The sequence below is a fragment of the Lynx canadensis genome, chromosome F1, assembly GCF_007474595.2.
Source record: "Lynx canadensis isolate LIC74 chromosome F1, mLynCan4.pri.v2, whole genome shotgun sequence".
NCBI lineage: Eukaryota > Metazoa > Chordata > Mammalia > Carnivora > Felidae > Lynx > Lynx canadensis.
In genome coordinates, this window is record NC_044319.2 from 63,665,506 (window position 1) to 63,684,161 (window position 18,656).

At 52.4% G+C, this 18,656-nt stretch overlaps 2 protein-coding genes across 7 annotated transcripts; both read left to right on the top strand.

The window, feature by feature from the left end:
• The first annotated feature begins 242 nt into the window (after window positions 1-242).
• On the top strand, window positions 243-5,887 carry USF1 (upstream transcription factor 1). 6 transcript variants are annotated; one of them, XM_030302119.1, is made up of 12 exons: window positions 244-372; window positions 825-1,118; window positions 2,126-2,218; window positions 2,622-2,671; window positions 2,831-2,946; window positions 3,298-3,399; window positions 3,636-3,831; window positions 4,055-4,142; window positions 4,278-4,336; window positions 4,463-4,557; window positions 4,794-4,922; window positions 5,006-5,887. In XM_030302119.1, exons 3-12 carry the CDS (start codon window positions 2,211-2,213, stop codon window positions 5,195-5,197), a joined length of 1,035 nt encoding a protein of 344 aa, XP_030157979.1. In that variant the 5' UTR covers window positions 244-372; window positions 825-1,118; window positions 2,126-2,210; the 3' UTR covers window positions 5,198-5,887. The 6 variants fall into 6 exon arrangements, with proteins under 6 accessions (XP_032447587.1, XP_030157979.1, XP_032447586.1 ...); XM_032591695.1 differs by having other exon boundaries at window positions 918-1,118; XM_032591696.1 differs by lacking the exon at window positions 825-1,118 and having other exon boundaries at window positions 243-372.
• Window positions 5,888-6,149: 262 nt separating this feature from the next.
• TSTD1 (thiosulfate sulfurtransferase like domain containing 1) lies at window positions 6,150-7,503 on the top strand. Its single transcript, XM_030302124.1, has 4 exons — window positions 6,150-6,255; window positions 6,425-6,547; window positions 7,050-7,212; window positions 7,307-7,503. Exons 1-4 carry the CDS (start codon window positions 6,180-6,182, stop codon window positions 7,356-7,358), a joined length of 414 nt encoding a protein of 137 aa, XP_030157984.1. The 5' UTR covers window positions 6,150-6,179; the 3' UTR covers window positions 7,359-7,503.
• Window positions 7,504-18,656: the final 11,153 nt, after the last annotated feature.

Consider the following 18,656-nt stretch of genomic DNA (forward strand, 5'->3'; position numbering starts at 1 on the left):
GATCTAAGCCAACCTCCCTCCCTTCTGCCCCTAAAAACGCCTTGTCCAGCAGAAAGATGGAAGCACGCATCAGTCGTCTTTCTCCCGTTCTTGCCGAATGCCACAAATACTCCAGTGTTACTCTCCCCGGACCCCAGGAAGTGACTTCTTCTACGCCCCGGCGACACCCCCACCCAACCGCTTCTTTCCTCAAGCGGGAACGGCCGGAAGTGGGGCCGCTCAGAGCCTGGGCGGGTCGAGAGAGACACTTCCGCCCCTCAGCAACATGGCCGCAGGCCGGGAGTGCGCATGAGCAGCCGTCCATGGAGCTCTCCGAGTCCGGAGAGGGAGAACACGGTCGGGGGAGATCGGCGGCTGAGGCGGCCTTGGCCGGTGAGTTCGGGACGGGACGCGAGCCGGGAGTCTAGGGGCTGGGTGGGCCGGCAAGGCAGGGCAGCGTGGATCTTGTTCCCGTTTTCAGGTGGCGGACCTCCCGGGGAGGAAGCCTTTGTTTTGCGGGAGGGGGCCGAGCCCGGTTCTTTCTCTCCCGCCCCCCTTTGTGGGCCGAGCGCACTCCCCGCCCCCGAGCGCGCGCGTCCCCGCCCTCCTGCGCTGCCTGCCGCGGGGCCGGGACCGCGGGCCCGCCGAGCCCCGCGCCCTTTCCGGGCCGCCGAGCGCAGCGCCGGGCCGCCGAGGGAGCGCGGCGGCCGCCCGGGCTCGCGGGCTCCCGGGCTCGCGGGCTCGCGCCTGCTGGCTGCGGGGCCTGCAGGGACGCGCCGCGTTCTCGGGCAAGGTCGGGCGCCCGACTTCTTTCGGGACCTGGTCGTTCTCCCCTTTGTGTCCAGACGTAGCGGGGGCTCTTGCTGGGCCCTGCTGGCCCGAGCGTGCACGCCACAACATCCCGTCCGCGTTTCCGTGTCGCATCCCCTAATGCTCAGGAAATGCTTCCGGATGTCCAACTAAGATTTGAATAAGCGGCCTGACCCCGCTGCTGGGTGTCCTCCGAGGCTGCCCCTGGCTGACAGCTGTGGGCGATAGAGACGCCTCCTGTGCCCTGCCGTCTCTTCCATCGCCTCCTCCTGCGGTCAGCGCAGCAAGCCTCGGAGGGGCACTTCCTCCGTAGGTTTGAGGATGGACAGGTAGGTGGTCCCGAAACCCTGGTCCTACTTCCCCTTAGGGACTGGGATCTTCTCGCTGCGCTGCTTCCTCCGGACACTTTCGCTTTCGGTTCTTCTTTTTTTTTTTTTTTTTTTTTTTTCCTTCGCCCTTTGTTTTTGTTTGTTTGTTTGGTTTTTTTTCTTCTCTTTTCGGTCAATACTTTCCTTCGATGCGGGCTTGTCAATCATCCGCTGAAGATTTCCCTTGGATAGGAGAGGTTTGGGGGACCTTTGACCAAAAAGCTTACCCTCTCGTGCGGGGATCGTTTTGTCGTTTTGTACGTGTAGCTGTATCTTTCTGGAGACATTTGTCTTCTCCGCTCTTTGTGTTTCCTGCCCTCCGGCCGGGTGTCAGGGTCCTAAGGCGGGCACCTTGCAAATGAGTTCCTTTTCCATTGTCTCTCCTTCCCGAACCTTGAGCCTGGAGTGGTTTTTTTTTTTTTTTTTCCCCCTTCTTGCTGGGATTCAGTTGATTTGGAGTTGTCATGGCAACATTTTAGCAACCGTGTTGTTCCACGGGAAGGCTTGGTGAAGAAAATAGAAGGGGCTTGTAGAGGACACACTTGGACTCTAGGGTCTTTAACAGATGACACAAATCTGGACACCCCAAAACAAGAGCCCAAGGGGCTAAGCAGAATGAGGCCCAGGGGCCACGGATGTTCTTTATGGTTCAGGGAGGTGCGCCAATAGCAGTGGGTTTCAGGTGTCCCCTTCCTAGATTTGAAAACAGAAATTTCTCGGTACGTGCTGAGAAGCGGGAAGGAGCACCAGTGCCCACATGACTTGGAGTGATCGTGGAGGGCCGAGGAGCACTATTTGTAGAGTTACTTTTTCAAGTACTGTAGCCCACCTCTCAGCATCAGAACGGAGGAAACTGTCCCCTGTAGGTGACTGCACTTTGTTCCTGGCTGAGTCTTCATGGAGCCCGGCTTCTTGAAACAGGCTGTTCAGTTTCTTGGCCTCACCGCAAACTCCCTGATTTCTACCAGGACTTAACACTCTGGCCTGTGAGGCGGGAGATACAAAGGCTTCCAAAGAAGGACCAGTTCCTTGGATGTGCCCCCTTACAGAGAGATGAAGGGGTGAGTGAAGAAGAGGTAGGGTCTGGGGCGGGAGGTGGGAGGCCGGGGAGGACGCAGAACGGCTGAGAGCACTGGCTCTGGAGTCAGGCAGACCTAGATTCCGGTTTCAGCTCCGTCACCTACTAGTGTTGTGATCCGGCTCTCCATCTACAAAACGCAAGTGACGCCGCTTAGCTCATCGTGCTGTTCTTCGTGTGAGCGAAAATAACGCGTGTTCAGTGCTGAGTTCAGTGCTACGCACACACAATAAACACTCAGTAAATACCAGTTAGATTGTTATGCTAACCTCACCCGGCATCTGTTGGGAAGGCCATGGGAGTTTGGGAGCCACATGGAACTGGGTCAGTGAGCTTTTTATTCACTTCCTGCCTTATTCCCCCCCCCCCACCCCCATCACAAACAGGCAGCAGAAAACAGCTGAAGCGGAAGAGGGGACAGTGCAGATTCAGGAAGGTGAGTGGTAGAAACAGACCTGAGACCCAGAGCCCATCGTGGCCCCTCCCCGCCCCCCCCCCCCCCCCGCGGGCGCACCTCCCATGCACCCTTGTCCTTCGTGGAACAAAGGGAGAAAGTCCATACCTCGCAGAGTTTTCCTTCGCTCTTTTAATTCAGGAGCGGTGGCAACTGGGGAGGACCCCACCAGCGTGGCCATTGCCAGCATCCAGTCAGCTGCCACCTTCCCTGACCCCAACGTCAAGTACGTCTTCCGAACTGAGAATGGGGGCCAGGTAAGGGAGGGGGCCAGGCGCCTGCAGGTGTTACCTGGGGTTGGGGTTGAGGGAGGTAATCGAACCCTCAGGGGGAGACCTGGCTTGGAGGTGGGGGTGGGGCGAAGGTGTGGACCCCTGCGGGGTGGGGAGGGGCTTGGAGGATGAGGTTTGGAGTAGGGATTGGGGGTGGGGGTGGGGCCGTGCTGGAACTTCTGGGGAAAGAGGGGAGAGTGGCTGAATCTCTGTCTCTGACGCACTCTTGTTTTGGGGCATCATCTGAGAGAAGTTTTATGAGGGTCCTGGGGTCCCCAGCATTTACTCTCCTGCTCTCTCTCCCTCCCCACCGCTTCCCTTTCCTCCTGCTTCTAGGTGATGTACAGGGTGATCCAGGTGTCTGAGGGGCAGCTGGATGGCCAGACTGAGGGGACTGGCGCCATCAGTGGCTATCCTGCCACTCAGTCCATGACCCAGGTACCAGGGTACGGGCTGGGGAGGGAGGAAAATGAAGCTGAGCCCATGGGCTGGGGCTGGGGCTGGGGCTGGGGCTGGGGGCGGTGAGGCACCTGGGGCTGCTTTGTCCCAAGGTGCTAGGTTCTCCCTTTCTCGATATTTCTCCCTCCTTCCTCTCGGGGATAGCTGTGCAGTGAGTAGTTCGGTGGGAAGTACCTGACTGTCGTTGAACTTTGTTCTCATGTTCCCTTTCCCAGGCGGTGATCCAAGGTGCGTTCACCAGTGACGATACGGTTGACGCTGAGGGGACAGCTGCTGAGACGCACTACACTTACTTCCCCAGCACTGCCGTGGGCGATGGGGCCGCGGGTACCACCTCGGGGAGCGCGGCCGCGGTTGTCACGACGCAGGGCTCAGAGGCACTGCTGGGGCAGGCGACCCCTCCCGGCACCGGTGAGACGTGTGAGGGTGCGGCTGGAGGGACAAGGCTGGGGGCAGGGGGCCTTTCCTCATGACCCCTTAACGATCGCTAAGACCTGGGCAGGCAGTGAGTCTGGGGCTGCCCTTCCAGCAGGAGGAAGTGTGTCCTTTTTAGAGGATCCCAGGGCCTTGGCCTCAGAGCTCGATGAGGTTCCTGGTCCCACGTCCTGACAGAACCGACCCCGCATCTTCACAGGCCAATTCTTTGTGATGATGTCGCCACAAGAAGTGTTGCAGGGAGGAAGCCAGCGCTCCATTGCCCCAAGGACTCACCCTTATTCCCCGTGAGTGACCCCTGGTTCTTCTCGGCTGCCGTGGTGTTCTTGATCCCCGCCAACTCCTGTGTCGTCCCCTAACCCCACCTCCAATCTTCTCTCTCGTCCTTCCCTTACCCTGGCCGCCCTGGGCTCTGTCGTCAGGAAGTCAGAAGCTCCGCGGACCACTCGGGATGAGAAACGCAGGGCTCAGCATAATGAAGGTGGGTACTGCTTGGTGGCATTGGGGACAGCGTGGTGTCTGAGCGAGAGAGCTTGGGGGGTTGGACAGGGCCGGTGGGGGGGGGGGGTTCTCACAGAGTCACCTTGACCTCCGCTCTGCCCCACAGTCGAACGCCGCCGCCGAGACAAGATCAACAATTGGATTGTGCAGCTGTCCAAGATCATCCCAGACTGTTCCATGGAGAGCACCAAGTCTGGCCAGGTCACGGGAGGGCCCCGGGAGTGGGCCGGATGCCTGGGTTCTGTGTCCTGGTATCGTCTGGTGGAGAGGGCACACGTGGCAGGAACCCGTGCTTCTCTCTCTCTGAGGTTCCCCGTGTCCTTGTGAAAGGTCACCCCACCGTCCTTAGGGGAAAACGAGGCCCAGGGGGTGTGTGTGCTTTAGGAAGGCCAGGCAGGGAGCACCTTAGTCCTCATTTTGTTGGCTTCTTCTTGCAGAGTAAAGGTGGGATTCTCTCCAAAGCCTGTGATTATATCCAGGAGCTTCGACAGAGTAACCACCGGTTGTCTGAGGAACTGCAAGGGCTTGACCAGCTGCAGCTGGACAATGATGTGCTTCGACAGCAGGTCAGACCCCTGTCCTCCGTACAGCCCTCCTCGACTCCAGGGCCCCTGAGCCAGTTTGGGACTCCCTCCTTTGGTTTCCATAGAGCGGGCCTCATCCTCTTCCCCTCACTAGTGGATGCCTGAAGAAGGTCAGAAAAGTGCCAACTTTTCGACTTACTCTCCTCATCGCCTCCTTTCCGCGTCAGGTGGAAGATCTCAAAAACAAGAACCTGCTGCTTCGAGCTCAGTTGCGGCACCACGGAGTAGAGGTCGTCATTAAGAACGACAGCAACTAACTCTGGGGACTCCGGGGCTTTGGGCCCTACAGCCCCTTTCTGAGAACTACACATAGCCCAGGAGCAGCAGGCCAACCCCGTGCCCCTTTCCTTCACTGCCCACTTCTGGCGTGGGACCAGGGGGAGTCAGAAGGCGTGGCTTTGAACTGAGGCCCTGTGATCCAGCAGCCTGCAGTGGTGTGAAACACACGCGTGGGCGGGCGCGGACAGCCTTGCCCAGCCGCGCGCCATGCAGCCCCTGGGCCCTCGTGCCCCTCTTGCGCATGCATGTGCTGTCTCCATGCTGGATACTGGACACACAGAACCGGGGGTGGGGGGAGCTTGCCCCGTGCTCGCTTAGAGCGCCAGCAGAGGGTCCGCTAACGAGTGATGCTCTGGCCTGCCCCAGGACTCTGGCGCTCTCTTCCACTGGTTCTTCCTCGCCCTGGAGCTCAGATGTGCACCTGAGGACTCTGGGGAACAGGCTTTAGCAAGAAGTGGGGAAAAGGATGCTTAGCAGCGGCCGCTGCCCCCGGGAAGAGGAGATTGGCCGGCAAGCATCTAAGGCCTATGCAGAAGTCTCTGGAGCGGGGGAGAACAACAGACAGGGGCCCACTTGGGGCCTTCCCCCTTGTGGGGACGGTTTTTCTTTTACTTTCTTTTCTTTTTTTTTTTTTTTTTTTTTTTAAAGATAAAATGTTCAGAGCCACATTTCTCTCCTGGTTTTCCTTTTTGTGGGCCCCAGGGCGGAAGGGGGGGGCGCACATTGCACTTTGCCCAGGAAGGGTTGGTCGGCCCAGGTTAGGGTGGGGTGCCACTCCCGTGTTCATGACTCTCAGTCCCGGTGCCTGGGCCAAGCCTGACCGTCCGCGCTGGGCAGTCGCAAGAATCTCGGGCCGGCGGGGGTATCAGCTGTACCGCGCGCGAACAGGTGCCGAGGGGGCAGATCGGGAGGCGGTGCCTTCGCTTCCGGTTCCGGTCCCGGCTCCGGGAGGCGGGGGAGATGCCGCGGGCACTGAGGGGGCGGCCCGGGGCCGCATTCCTGCAGCTCGCCGTCGCGGCGCGCACCATGGCCGGAGGTACCTGCGGGGAGACGTGGGGCCTGGCCCCGACCCCCGGGAGCGCGCGGAGCCCCCGGAAGGAGGCGCGGCGGCGGGGGGCGCGGAGGTCCGCACGCTCCCGCTCCCGCTCCCGCTCCCGGGCTGGGGCGCCGCGCTCCGCTCCAGGCTCTCGTGCCTCCCTCCTCAGCGCCCACGGTCTCGCTCCCTGAACTGCGTTCGCTCCTGGCCTCGGGCCGGGCCCGGCTCATCGATGTGAGATCTCGGGAGGAGGCGGCAGCGGGGACCATCCCGGGGGCGCTCAACATCCCGGGTAGGGGGCCGAGGGGACGCCCGCGCGGGTGGCCTAGAGGCCGTGCAGGGGGGGCGTCTAGGGCGGCGTGGGGGAGGCACGGCTGCGGGGGTCCCGCCTTGCCTTAAGCCGCACGCACCCACCCACCTGCCGACTTCCTGGAGAAGCGCTGGTGGGAGGCGGATCCTGGCAGCGCAACCGGCCCTTCCAGTTTGAGCGGATCGCAGGCGGCGAGGAAGGGGCGGACCCGCTGCTCCGCGCTTGACCTCCCCGAGGCCGGGCGCCCGCCCGCCGCTCCTCCTCGCCGCAGGGGAGGTGGCCCCCGTTCAGCTGTGTGCGGCCGCCTTCCTGCGCGGGCGGGCCTGCCCTGTCCTTGAGGTTGGGGTGTGGCGTGGTCACCGGGTGTGGTTTGGGGGCGCTCCGGAGACGCGCTCGGGCCGCAGGAGCCAGTCCTGCCGGGCCCGGTGTGAACCTGAGATCGCCAGCCGCCGGCTTCCCATTCTGTCCCTTCGACTCCTCCCAGTGTCTGAGCTGGAAAGTGCCCTGCAAATGGAGCCCGCCGCTTTCCAGGCTTTGTACTCCGCCGAGAAGCCGAAGCGGGACGATGAGAATCTCATTTTCTTCTGCCAGATGGGCAAGCGGGGTTTGCAGGCCACGCAGCTGGCCCAGGGCCTTGGATACACAGGGTATGGGGGAGGTGTGCATCGCCGGCTGGGGGTGACTGGGGACTGCCTCCCGGGCCTGTCCTTCCCTCACCCCCTCCACCTTTTGTCTCCACAGGGCTCGCAACTACGCAGGGGCCTATAGAGAATGGTTCCAGAAAGAAGGTTAGGTAGAAGGTGGCTTACTGACGGCCCCCTCTCCCTCCCCACCGCGGCCACCGTAACTGCGGGTGGTGGAGGGTCTGACTCCCCAGCTTGCGCACTGCTTACAGTGCTCTGCGCGCAAAAGCATCAAATAAAGACCGTTTACTCGAAGCATTGGAAGCACTTAGTTTGTCAGGTGCACTGCGAACACTCCCAATCTTAATCTAGACTTCACTTCAGCCCTGGGTCCTTCTCCAGCATCCTCTGTCCCCACCCCCCGCCCCCCACCCCAACCTCCCAACCCCCTGCAGTTTCCTGAGAGGATAATTCTCCTGGAACAACTGTTTTCATCTCAGGATGCACATCAGAATCAACTGGCACCTAAAAAAAAAAAAAAAAAAAAAAGCGTGGGTCCCCTTCCAGATTTGGAATCTTGGGGGTGAGACCTGGGGAGTGGTGGTTTTATGAGCCCCCGAAGTGATTTTTTAAGTGTTGTTTAATATGGGGCTGGATCCCACGACGCTGGGATCATGGCCCAAACTGAAATCAAGAGTCGGATGCTCAAACGACTGAGCCACCCAGGCGCCCCTCTCCCCCCCACCCACAACCCCCCACCCCAAGTGATTCTAATGTGCAGTCAGGGACCAGAACCACTGCTCCAGAGGGCAGCCGACTGGGGCTTGGCTTGGCCTTGCTGCCATGACTGTTTTTTCCACGTTGTCTGTGACTGCTTTTGTGTAAAATGGTGGCATTGTTGTGACAGGGACTCCATGTTCTTCCAGTCCTAACATTTTTACTATCTAGTCCTTGATGGCCATAGTTTGCCCGCCCCTGCCCCTGCCCCTGCCCTTCGGGTCCCCAGCCCCCACCTGCCCTCCCTCAGGCTTCGTCACTGGGTTGAGGAAAGGAAAGGGCAACTCCAGGCAGTGAGGGACTGAACAGATGTCACCCTTCATGCCCACAGGTGTGTCAAACACAGGTTACAAGTGTGAGGTTACACCAAAGACAGGCCCCGGCTTCTAGCAACACCGTCCTTTGATCCCACGCTGGGCTGAACAAAATTTAATTGGTTAAGGAAAATGAGAAACACACACTTGCTGACAAAACTCAACACAGCGTGTATGTGCCTTCCCTCTGGTGCGGGGCATGGTTTGAGGCATATCCTTCCAGACCTTTCAAATATTTACATGCCAGGGTTCTGACTTCCTAAGTTTGCTGTCTTAAAATTTTATTCCTTGAGGCGCCCGGCTGGCTTAGTCGGTAGAGCCTACAACTCTTGATCTTGGGGTTGCGAGTTTGAGCCCCACGTTGGGCGGGATGATTCCTGAAAAAAAAATAAATGAAAACTTAAGAGGAGTTCCTGGATGGCTCGGTTGATTAAGCATCCATTTCTGGATTTCGGCTCAGGTTATGATCTCCTGGTTGGTGAGTTTGAGCCCCACATCGAGCTCTGTGCTGACAGCTCAGAGCCTGGTTGGGATTCTCTCTCTGCCCCTCCCCTGTGCTCACTCGCTTGTGCTCTCTCTCTCTCTCTCTCTCTCTCTCTCTCTCAGAATAAATAAACATATTTACCGTGAGGAAGGGAGGCAAACCCTAAGAGACCCTTAAATACTGAAAAACCGAGGGTGGATGGTGGTGGGGGAGGCGGGAAAGTGGGGGATGGGCACTGAGGAGGGCACCTGTTGGGATGAGCACTGGGTGTTGCACGGATGCCAATTTGACAATAAATTATATTTAAATAAACAATTTTTTAAAATGAAAAAAGATACAATCTTAAAAAATAAATAATACAATTCTGTTCCTTTATTGGTGGAAGAGGAAGTTGGACCCAATTTTCTGATTTTTCAAGTTTCTGGAGAAACGCCTTCAAATCCCTGCATTCCTTGCCTTCCTCTCTCTCCTTTTCTCTCCCCTTCTACCTCCTGGGCTGTACCCAGCCCTCTGTGTCTTATGTCACAGCCTACCGTGCACCTCCACAAAATCTGTTCGTCTGGGTTCTCCAGCTTCTCTGTCATGGCTCTCCCATTCTCCCTGGGCTAACCACAATTCCTCCCTTCCTCCCTTCCTCCCTTCCTCCCTTCCTCCCTTCCTCCATTCCTCCCTTCCTCCATTCCTCCCTTCCTCCTTTCCTCCCCTCCCTTCCCACGCTTCCCACCCTCCGTTTCCTTCCTTCCTTCCTTCCTTCCTTCCTTCCTTCCTTCCTTCCTTCCTTCCTTCCTCCTTCCCTTCCCTCCACTCCTTCCTTCCTACCTTCCTTCCTTTGTTCTTTTTTTCTTTTCTCTTTTCTTTCTTTCATTAACGTTTACTTATTTTTGAGAGACAGAGACAGACAGCGCACCAGCGGGGGAGGGGCAAAGAAGAGAGAGGGAGACACAGAATCCGAAGCAGGCTCCAGGCTCTGAGCTGTCAGCACAGAGCCCGACTCGAGGCCCGAACCCATGAACCATGAGATCATGACCTGAGTGGGAGTCGGATGCTCAACCGACTGAGTCACCCAGGTGCCCCAACTACAGTTCATTTCTGTCTGCACTTAGCTGGACAGCGTTGGGTCTACAGATACAATCGAAACATGTGAGTCTGGGCTAAGTTCTGGCAAATCGTCCCTGCCGTTTCTTCCCTCAAACACCCACCTCCCTTTGCTTTTCAGACTGTTTGGAAGGTTTTCCTGGGGTCTAATTTCCCTCCTTGTTTGACTCTCAACTGTTCTAGTGTTCTTTTTTTGCCTCCTCAAATATTGTAATTTGGTTATAGCATTTCTTTCTTCCTTTTTTTTTTTTTTTTTTGAAGCATAATTCACCTCCAATAAAATGCACAGTTCTTAAATGTTCAGTTCATTGAGTTTTGGCAAGCGTATGCTCACTTGTAACAACCACCCTGATAAGATCTAGAACACTGACATCCCCGAGGTTTTTCTGGGGCCCCTTTGCAGTCAGTTCCATCCTTAATCTTTTTCTAGGCACCATTGTCTATCTTCTGTCACCGTAAGCTAGTGTTTTAGCTTCCTTCCCAGCCTGCCAACCTACGTTATTTGCTTTCTTCAGTTTAGCTGGTGAGGGTCAGAGAGGGCCCCAGAAGTAAACTGGCCTGCTCTCCATGACCCACCATGCCCCCTGGCTTGGTCATCATGAAGAGATCTTTCCTCTTTCTCCCTCATTAACTGTTTGGTTCATAAACTTGATAAGGCTGTTCCAACCCATTCCTTTGCCCTTTAAAATTCTTCCCTTTCAGGGGCGCCTGCGTGGCTCAGTCAGTTGAGCACCGACTTCCACTCAGGTCATGATCTCATGCTTCGTGGGTTTGAGCCTCGAGTCAGGCTCTGTGCTGACAGCTCAGAGCCTGGAGCCTGCTTTGGATTCTGTGTCTCCCTCTCTCTCTCTGCCCCTCCCCAGCTCGTTCTGTGTCTCTTTCTCTCACAAATAAATTTAAAAAACATTAAAAGGTTTTTTTGTTTTTTTTTTTTAAATTCTTCCCTTTCCTCATAGCTAACTATTTCAACAGGTGAGGCCGGGAGCTCGAGCGGACCAGCTGTCTGTCCCCTTGCCTTCTGCCTTCCTTTCCAGACTCCACTGGGCTCCTCCCTCTCACCAAATTTTGCCCCACGTTGTGTGGACCAATACCTGTGTCATATCTGTCACACTCCATTTTTGTTGTTAACTCTTCCCAGTCGGTGTGAGCTCCTTAAAGACAGAAGTGCCCCAAACGAACGCGAATTCTCAGTGGGTGTTTGTTGAACCTCACTACCCTGCCAACGTTCAGAATCTTCTGACTTCAGCCTTTTGGAAACACCGCTGGCTGAGCAATCTTAAAATAACATTTTTGGGCGCCCAGCTGGCTCAGTCAGTAGGGCATGCGACTTCCTGATCTCAGGGTGAGGAGTTCAAGCCCCATGTTGGGTGTGCAGCTTACTTAAAACAACAAAACAACAACAATTGGTTCCTTGGGGTGTGTGGCTGTGGCTCAGCTTCAAGACCATGTGGCTCTTGATCCCAGGATTGTGAGTTCAAGTCCCACTTTGGGTGTAGAGATTGCTTAAAAATAAAATCTTTTTTTTTTAATTTTTTTTTGTTGTTAATGTTTATTTTTGAAGGAGACAGACGGAACGTGAGTGGGAGAGGGGCAGAGAGAGAGGAGACACAGAATCCGAAGCAGGCTCCAGGCTCCGAGCTGTCAGCACAGAGCCTGACAGGGGGCTCGAACTCACGATCTGTGAGATCGTGACCTGAGTGAACTCAGTCACCCAACTGACTATTTTTCATTTAAAAATAAAATCTTTTAGTGGCAACTGGGTGGCTCAATCAGCTGAGCGTCTGACTCCTGATTTCGGCCCAGGTCGTGATGCCAGGGTTGTGGGATCAAGCACCGTGTCGGGCTGAGCTTGAATTCTGCTTCGGATTCATTCTCTTCCCCTCTACCCCACTGGTGCACTCTCTCTCTCTCTCTCTCTCTCTCTCTCTCTAATGTAAAATAAATAACTAAAAATAAATAAATTCTTAAAAAAATTTTTAATGTTTGTATCTTTTATTTTTGAGTGAGAGAGAGAGCGTGCAGGCAAGCAAGTAGGAGAGGGACGAGAGAGGGGGACAGAGGATCAGAAGTGGGCCCCGTGCTGACAGCAGCAAAAGCCCATGTGGGGCTCAAACTCACGAGCCATGAGGTCATGACCTGAGCTGAAGTCGGTCACTCACCTGACTGAGCCACCCAGGTGCCCCTGAAATTTTTTTAAAAATTAAAAGGGGGCGCCTGGGTGGCTCAGTCAGTTGACCGTCCAACTTTGGCTCAGGTCCTATCTCACAGCTCGTGGGTTCAAGCCCCGTGTCGGGCTCTGTGCTGACAGCTCAGAGCCTGGACCCTGCTTCGGATTCTGTCTTCCTCTCTCTCTTACCCTCCCCCCCCCAATAAATAAATAAACATTAACAAAATTTAAAAAATTAAAAGAATAACATTTTATCTTATCAGTCAGAGTCGATAATTTTACAAGAAGTCCTTGTTGCCTACTGGCTCGGGCACGCATCGTGGCCCGGCCTGCTGAGCAATCTGTAGCCTAGATCTGGCGTCACCCTGCCTTTCCAAACTTCCTCTTCAGCACCTGCCCCCACCAGGCTGGGTGTTTTTAGGGGACTAAGCAGCCTCTACTCCCTCCTCACCGTGGTGGCGCCTGCTCACCATTTCCCCCGTTTGGGAAGCTTCCAGGCTCTTTTGTGATTACTTTGAATTTCACAAGAATTAGAAGAATGTGTTTGGCAGGACACTTGCTGTCCTCATCCAGCGGGCTTTAAAACTAAAGGAGGAGGGAGGAAAATAAGTAGATGATATTGTATCACTGAATTCCACAAAGGCCATGAGACCAGGAGGACAGGGAGGAGGCACGCACTTCTCATGCAGTGTGATAACTTGCATGGATGGCTCTTTGCTTATGTTGACTCCATTTTTGTGTGGCCAACAATTCAACCAGCACCTGGCTCGTAGGAGGTACTTCCATAAACGTGGAATTTTTCCTGAGGTATTGAGTAACTCTCAGAGGGAAAAATGCAAGGGGAGAAAGTTGGGACTAATACTCATGAAGGGTAGCACATTGTTCTGTAAAAAGGAAAGGCTAAATAGGGGTCACCACTAGCTACTTTTTAACTATTCCAACCCTCACTTTCTTTATCTGTAAAAATGGGGGTTAGAACACGTCTCTTTGGGTAGTCATGGAAGTTTATTTATTTATTTAATGTTTATTTTCGAGGGAGCGTGTGAGCGGGGGAGGGGCAAGGAGAGAGGGAGACAGAGGATCCAAAGCGGGTCCCGCGCTGACAGTAGTGAGCCTGATGTGGGGCTCGAACTCAAACCGTGAGATTATGACCTGAGCCGAAGTCAGATGCTCAACCGACTGAGCCACCCAGGTGCCCGGTTGTGGAAGTTTATTAAGATAACATATGGAGGGGCACCTGGGTGGCTCTGGTCTGACTTCGGCTCAGGTCATGATCTCACAGCTCGTGGGTTTGAGCCCCGCGTCGAGCTCTGTGCTGACAGCTCAGAGCCTGGAGCCTGCTTCGGATTCTGGGTCTCCCTCTGTCTCTGCCCTTCCCCTGCTTGCATTCTTTCCTTCTCTGCCTCAGAATTAAATAAGCATTAAAAAAAAAGTTTTTTTTTAATGATAACACATGTAAAGTACCTGCCATGTAGAAGGTGTGGATATATATATATGAATAATAAACACAAGAAGGTAAATAAAATTGCATAGGTATTTTGAAACTTGATGGAAGGGAACGTGTGACAGGCTGTGGGAAAGTATGTCATATTAAAAAGAAAATATATTGAATAGAACAGCCAGACTTCATAAGCGTGCAGCTGGATGGATTTCTGCAAAGTGAACACGATCATTTTACCACCCCTGTGCTCAGAAAACACACACTGCATGTACAAACTTAAACTCTGTTGTGACTGGCTTTATGGCCAATTGTATGGTCAATTTTTGTAGATGTTCCATGAACGCTTGAAAAGAGGGTACAGGGGCACGTGGGTGGCTCACCGACACTTGGTTTTGGCTCAGGTCATGATCTCACAGTTCATGGGTTCAAGCCCCGCGTTGGGCTCTGTGCTGACAGGGTGGCGCCCGCTTGGGATCCTGTCTCTCTCCCTCTCAATAAACAAATAAATTTTTAAAAATTATTTGCAGGGGCGCCTGGGTGGCTCAGTCGGTTAGGCGTCCAACTTCGGCTCAGGTCATGATCTCGCGGTCCGTGAGTTCGAGCCCCGCGTCGGGCTCTGTGCTGACAGCTCAGAGCCTGGAGCCTGTTTCGGATTCTGTGTCTCCCTCTCTCTGACCCTCCCCCGTTCATGCTCTGTCTCTCTCTGTCTCAAAAATAAATAAACGTTAAAAATTATTTGCAAAAAAAGAGGGTATGTCCTGCAGTTTGGGAGTGCAGTGCTCTCTATGTCCATTAGGTCCAATTTATTAATTATAATTATATTTATTAATTAATTATTAATTAATAGATTGTTCAAATCTATTTATGTCTCTAGAATTTTCTTGTCTACTGGTACTCTCAGCTTCTTAGAGAGGTATGTTTAAATCTGTCACTATGATAGGGATTTGTCTATTTCCCCTTTAGTTCTGTCACGTCTACTTTGTATATTTGGAGACTGTGGTATTAGATTGTCCACAGTTAGAACTGTAACGCTTCCTCCTGATTGGATTCCTTTCTCATCATGTCCCCTTCGTCTAGTTTCAAAGTCTGTTTTGCTTCATATCAGTGCAAGTATACCAGCTTCACTACAGGAAGGGGCATCCGGGTGGCTCAGTCGGTTCAGCGTCCGACTTCAGCTCAGGTCATGATCTCATGGTCTGTGAGTTCGAGCCCTGCGTGGGGCTCTGTGCTGACAGCTCGGAGCCTGGAGCCTGCTTCGGATTCTGGGTCTCTCTCTCTCTCTCTGCCCGTCCCCCACTCACACTCTGTCTCTCTCTCTCTCTCTCTCAAAACATAAATAAACATTAAAAAATTAAAAAAAAAAGAAGTGGACTCTAGGAAAGCAGATTTTAAAACTGAAAGAAAACATAAGTTAAGCTCATTGCTAGAGACCCCAAAGAGAACATGAGTCGGGAAAACTGTGTCGTCAGATTATCCAGAGGGACGTCCTTCCCACTCATTCACTCTGCTTCCTATTCCTATTCCTATTTGTCACCACGTTCCTCAACCTACCAAGTCATCCAATTCATCAACCTTACCAACATTTTGCTATTTATTAATTTCCTCATGCCTTTGTATTCCTCCTAATGCAGTAGATTCTACGCATGGGTCATTGCTATCACCGTTCCTTTGCAGAACCAGGGATAAACTTATCAAGAAAGCTCAAGCTCAAGTCCATGGGCGCCTGGCTGGCTGAGTCGTGGAGCATGTGACTTTTTTTTTTTTTTTGAGAGTGGGGGAGGGGCAGGAGAGGGAAAGAGAGACTCTTAAGCAGGCTCCACTCCCAGTGAGGAGCCCAAGAAACGTGCTCTCTTCTCTCTTTCTCTCTCTCTCTCTCAAAAACAAAAACAAACAAACAAACAACACAAGCAATCAAAAGTCTTCTGCCTGCATGGCCGAGACAGGCAAACATCACAGAAATCAAGTCAAAAGACAAGCAGCCACCTGGGGGGAAAATCAACTCAGTGTGCACACAAAGGTCTAATTCCTGACTATATAAAGAGCCCTTACAAATGGATAAGAAAAAGACAATTACTGCAATAAAAAATGAGCAAAACATATGAAGAGAAATGAAAAACGAAGAGCTCACAGAACACACAGGACTCTTGAAGTTATAAGGATGCTCACTTTGAGATACACAAGTTACACTAAACCCCGGGGCGGCTGGGTGTTCAGTCGGTGAGGCGTCCAACTCTTGATTTCGGCTCAGGTCCTGATCTCAAGGTTTTGAGATGGAGTCCGCATTGGGCTCCATGCTGGGCTCGCAGGCTGCTTAAGATTGTCTCTCCCACAACAGATGCTGGCGAGGATGCGGAGAGAGAGGATCTCTTCTGCACTGCTGGTGAGAAGGCAAACCCGTGTAGCCCCTCTGGAAACAGCATGGAGGTTCCTCAAAAAAATTAAAAATAGAGCTACCCTATGACCCAGCAATTGCACTACTAGGCATTTATCCACGGGATACAGTTGTGCTGTTTCGAAGGGACACATGCACCCCCAGGTTTATAGCAGCACCATCAACAATAACTGAAGTATGGAAAGAGCCCAAATGTCCATCGATGGATGAATGGATAAAGAAGATGTGGTATACACATACAACGGAGTATTACTCAACAATCAAAATGAATGGAATCTTGCCATTTGCAACTACGTGGATGGAACTGGACGGTATTACGCTAAGGGAAATTAGAGAAAGACAAATATCATATGACTTCACTCATATGTGTAATGTAAGATACAAAGCAGATGAACAGAAGGGAAGGGAGGCAAAAATAACATAAGAACAGGGAGGGGAACAAAACATAAGAGACTCTTAAAGACAGAGAACAAACTGAGGGTTGCTGGAGGGGCTGTGGACGGTAGAATGAGCTAAATGGGTCAGGGGCATTAAGGAATCTACTCCTGAAATCATTGTTGCACCATATGCTAACTAACTGGGATGTAAACTAAACTAAAAAAAAAAAAAAAAAAAAAAAAAAAAGACGGTCTCTCTAAATAAATAAATAAATAAAAATTAAAAAGATAGAATGTCTCCCTTTTTTTTTTTTAATTTTTTTTTTCAACGTTTATTTATTTTTGGGACAGAGAGAGACAGAGCATGAACGGGGGAGGGGCAGAGAGAGAGGGAGACACAGAATCGGAAACAGGCTCCAGGCTCTGAGCCATCAGCCCAGAGCCCGACGCGGGGCTCGAACTCACAGACCGCGAGATCGTGACCTGGCTGAAGTCGGACGCTTAACGACTGCGCCACCCAGAATGTCTCCCTTAAAATGTCTCTCTTAAAATTTTTTTAAACGTTTATTCATTTTTCGATAGAGAGAGACAGAGCGTGAGTCAGGAAGGGCCAGAAAGAGAGGGAGACACAGAATCTGAAGCAGGCTCCAGGCTCTGAACTAACAGCACAGAGCCTGATGCGGGGCTCAAAGTTATCACCTGAGCTGAAGTCCGACGCCTAACCGACGGAGCCACCCAGGCGTCCCCAAAATGTCTCTCTTTAAAAAAAAAAAAAGAGGGGCGCCTGGGTGGCGCAGTCGGTTAAGCGTCCGACTTCAGCCAGGTCACGATCTCGCGGTCCGTGGGTTCGAGCCCCGCGTCAGGCTCTGGGCTGATGGCTCAGAGCCTGGAGCCTGTTTCTGATTCTGTGTCTCCCTCTCTCTCTGCCCCTCCCCCATTCATGCTCTGTCTCTCTCTGTCCCAAAAATAAATAAACATTGAAAAAAAAAAAAAAAAGATACACAGGGCACCTGGGTGGCCCAGTGGGTTAAGCCTCTGACTCTTGATTTCCCTTCATGTCATGATCTCACGGTTCCTGAGTTCAAACCCACATCTGGCTCTGCCCCTACTCTGCTCACACTCTCTTTCTCTCTCAAAATAAGTAAATAAATAAAATTTTGAAAAGACACTAAAAATGACACAAAAAAAACTAAACTCATTTTACATTAATCAGGTAAATGCACTAATGTAAATTGTACTTCAATTTACATTGATCAGTTTATTTTTTTTTTTTACGTTTATTTATTTTTGAGACAGAGACAGAGCATGAACGGGGGAGGGTCAGAGAGAGGGAGACACAGAATCTGAAACAGGCTCCAGGCTCTCAGCTGTCAGCACAGAGCCTGACGCGGGGCTCGAACTCACGGACCGTGAGATCATGACCTGAGCCGAAGTCGGCCGCTTAACCGACTGCGCCACCCAGGCGCCCCTACATTGATCAGTTTAGCCAATATTCAAATGTCTGAGAAAACACTCTTTTGCAAGACTATGAGAGAACAGATATGCTAATAGTTATGTTGGGGCACCTGGGTGGCTCAGTCTGTTGAACATCAGACCACAGCTCAGGTCATGATCTCAAGATCTCAAGATCGTGAGTCTGAGCCCCACAAGTGGCTCACTGCCGTCAGCACCAGAGCCTGCTTGGGATCCTCTGTCCCCCTCTCTCTGTCCCTTCCCCATTCTCTCTCTCTCTCTCTCTCTCTCTCTCAAAAATGAATAAACTTTTGGGGCGCCTGGGTGGCTCAGTCGGTTAGACGTCTGACTTCAGCCCAGGTCACGATCTCGCGGTCCGTGAGTTCGAGCCCCGCGTCAGGCTCTGGGCTGATGGCTCAGAGCCTGGAGCCTGCTTCTGATTCTGTGTCTCCCTCTCTCTCTGCCCCTCGCCTGTTCATGCTCTGTCTCTCTCTGTCTCAAAAATAAATAAATGTTAAAAAAAAAATTAAAAAAAAATGAATAAACTTTTAAAAAAATAAAATTAAGATTGAAAAAATAGATTATGTACATACAAATTGGTACACACTCTATGGGAGGACTCTTTGTCAGTATCTGCATATACCCTTTGACCCAGCACTCACATTTCTGGAAGCTTTCTGGAAATAAGCTTCCACCCATGTGAAATGATACGTGTACATGTTTATTCATTTCATTACTTATGTTAGCAAAAGACTGGAAGTAATCCAAGGGTGTCTTAGTGAAAACTGGCTAAATCAGCAACATTATAAGCAAACAACAGAATATTATGGAACTGCAGAAAAGAACGAGGAAGCTCTCTGTGTACTCAGGATCTCCCAGAATTCATTGTTAAGTGGGAAAAAAGGTACTATGCTATCTTTTGTGTTAAAAAAAAAAAAAAGTAGCTCAGTTGAGCGTCTGACTCTTGAT

Bases quoted from the DNA above. Each gene is read 5' to 3' on its own strand.
- USF1 (XM_032591696.1), top strand. The intron at 2,947-3,297 runs GTAAGGGAGGGG...TCCTGCTTCTAG, and splicing joins GAACTGAGAATGGGGGCCAG to GTGATGTACAGGGTGATCCA. The intron at 4,337-4,462 runs GTGGGTACTGCT...TCTGCCCCACAG, and splicing joins CAGGGCTCAGCATAATGAAG to TCGAACGCCGCCGCCGAGAC.
- TSTD1 (XM_030302124.1), top strand. From the start codon at position 6,180: ATGCCGCGGGCACTGAGGGGGCGGCCCGGGGCCGCATTCCTGCAGCTC. The intron at 6,256-6,424 runs GTACCTGCGGGG...CTCCCTCCTCAG, and splicing joins GGCGCGCACCATGGCCGGAG to CGCCCACGGTCTCGCTCCCT. The intron at 6,548-7,049 runs GTAGGGGGCCGA...GACTCCTCCCAG, and splicing joins GGGGGCGCTCAACATCCCGG to TGTCTGAGCTGGAAAGTGCC.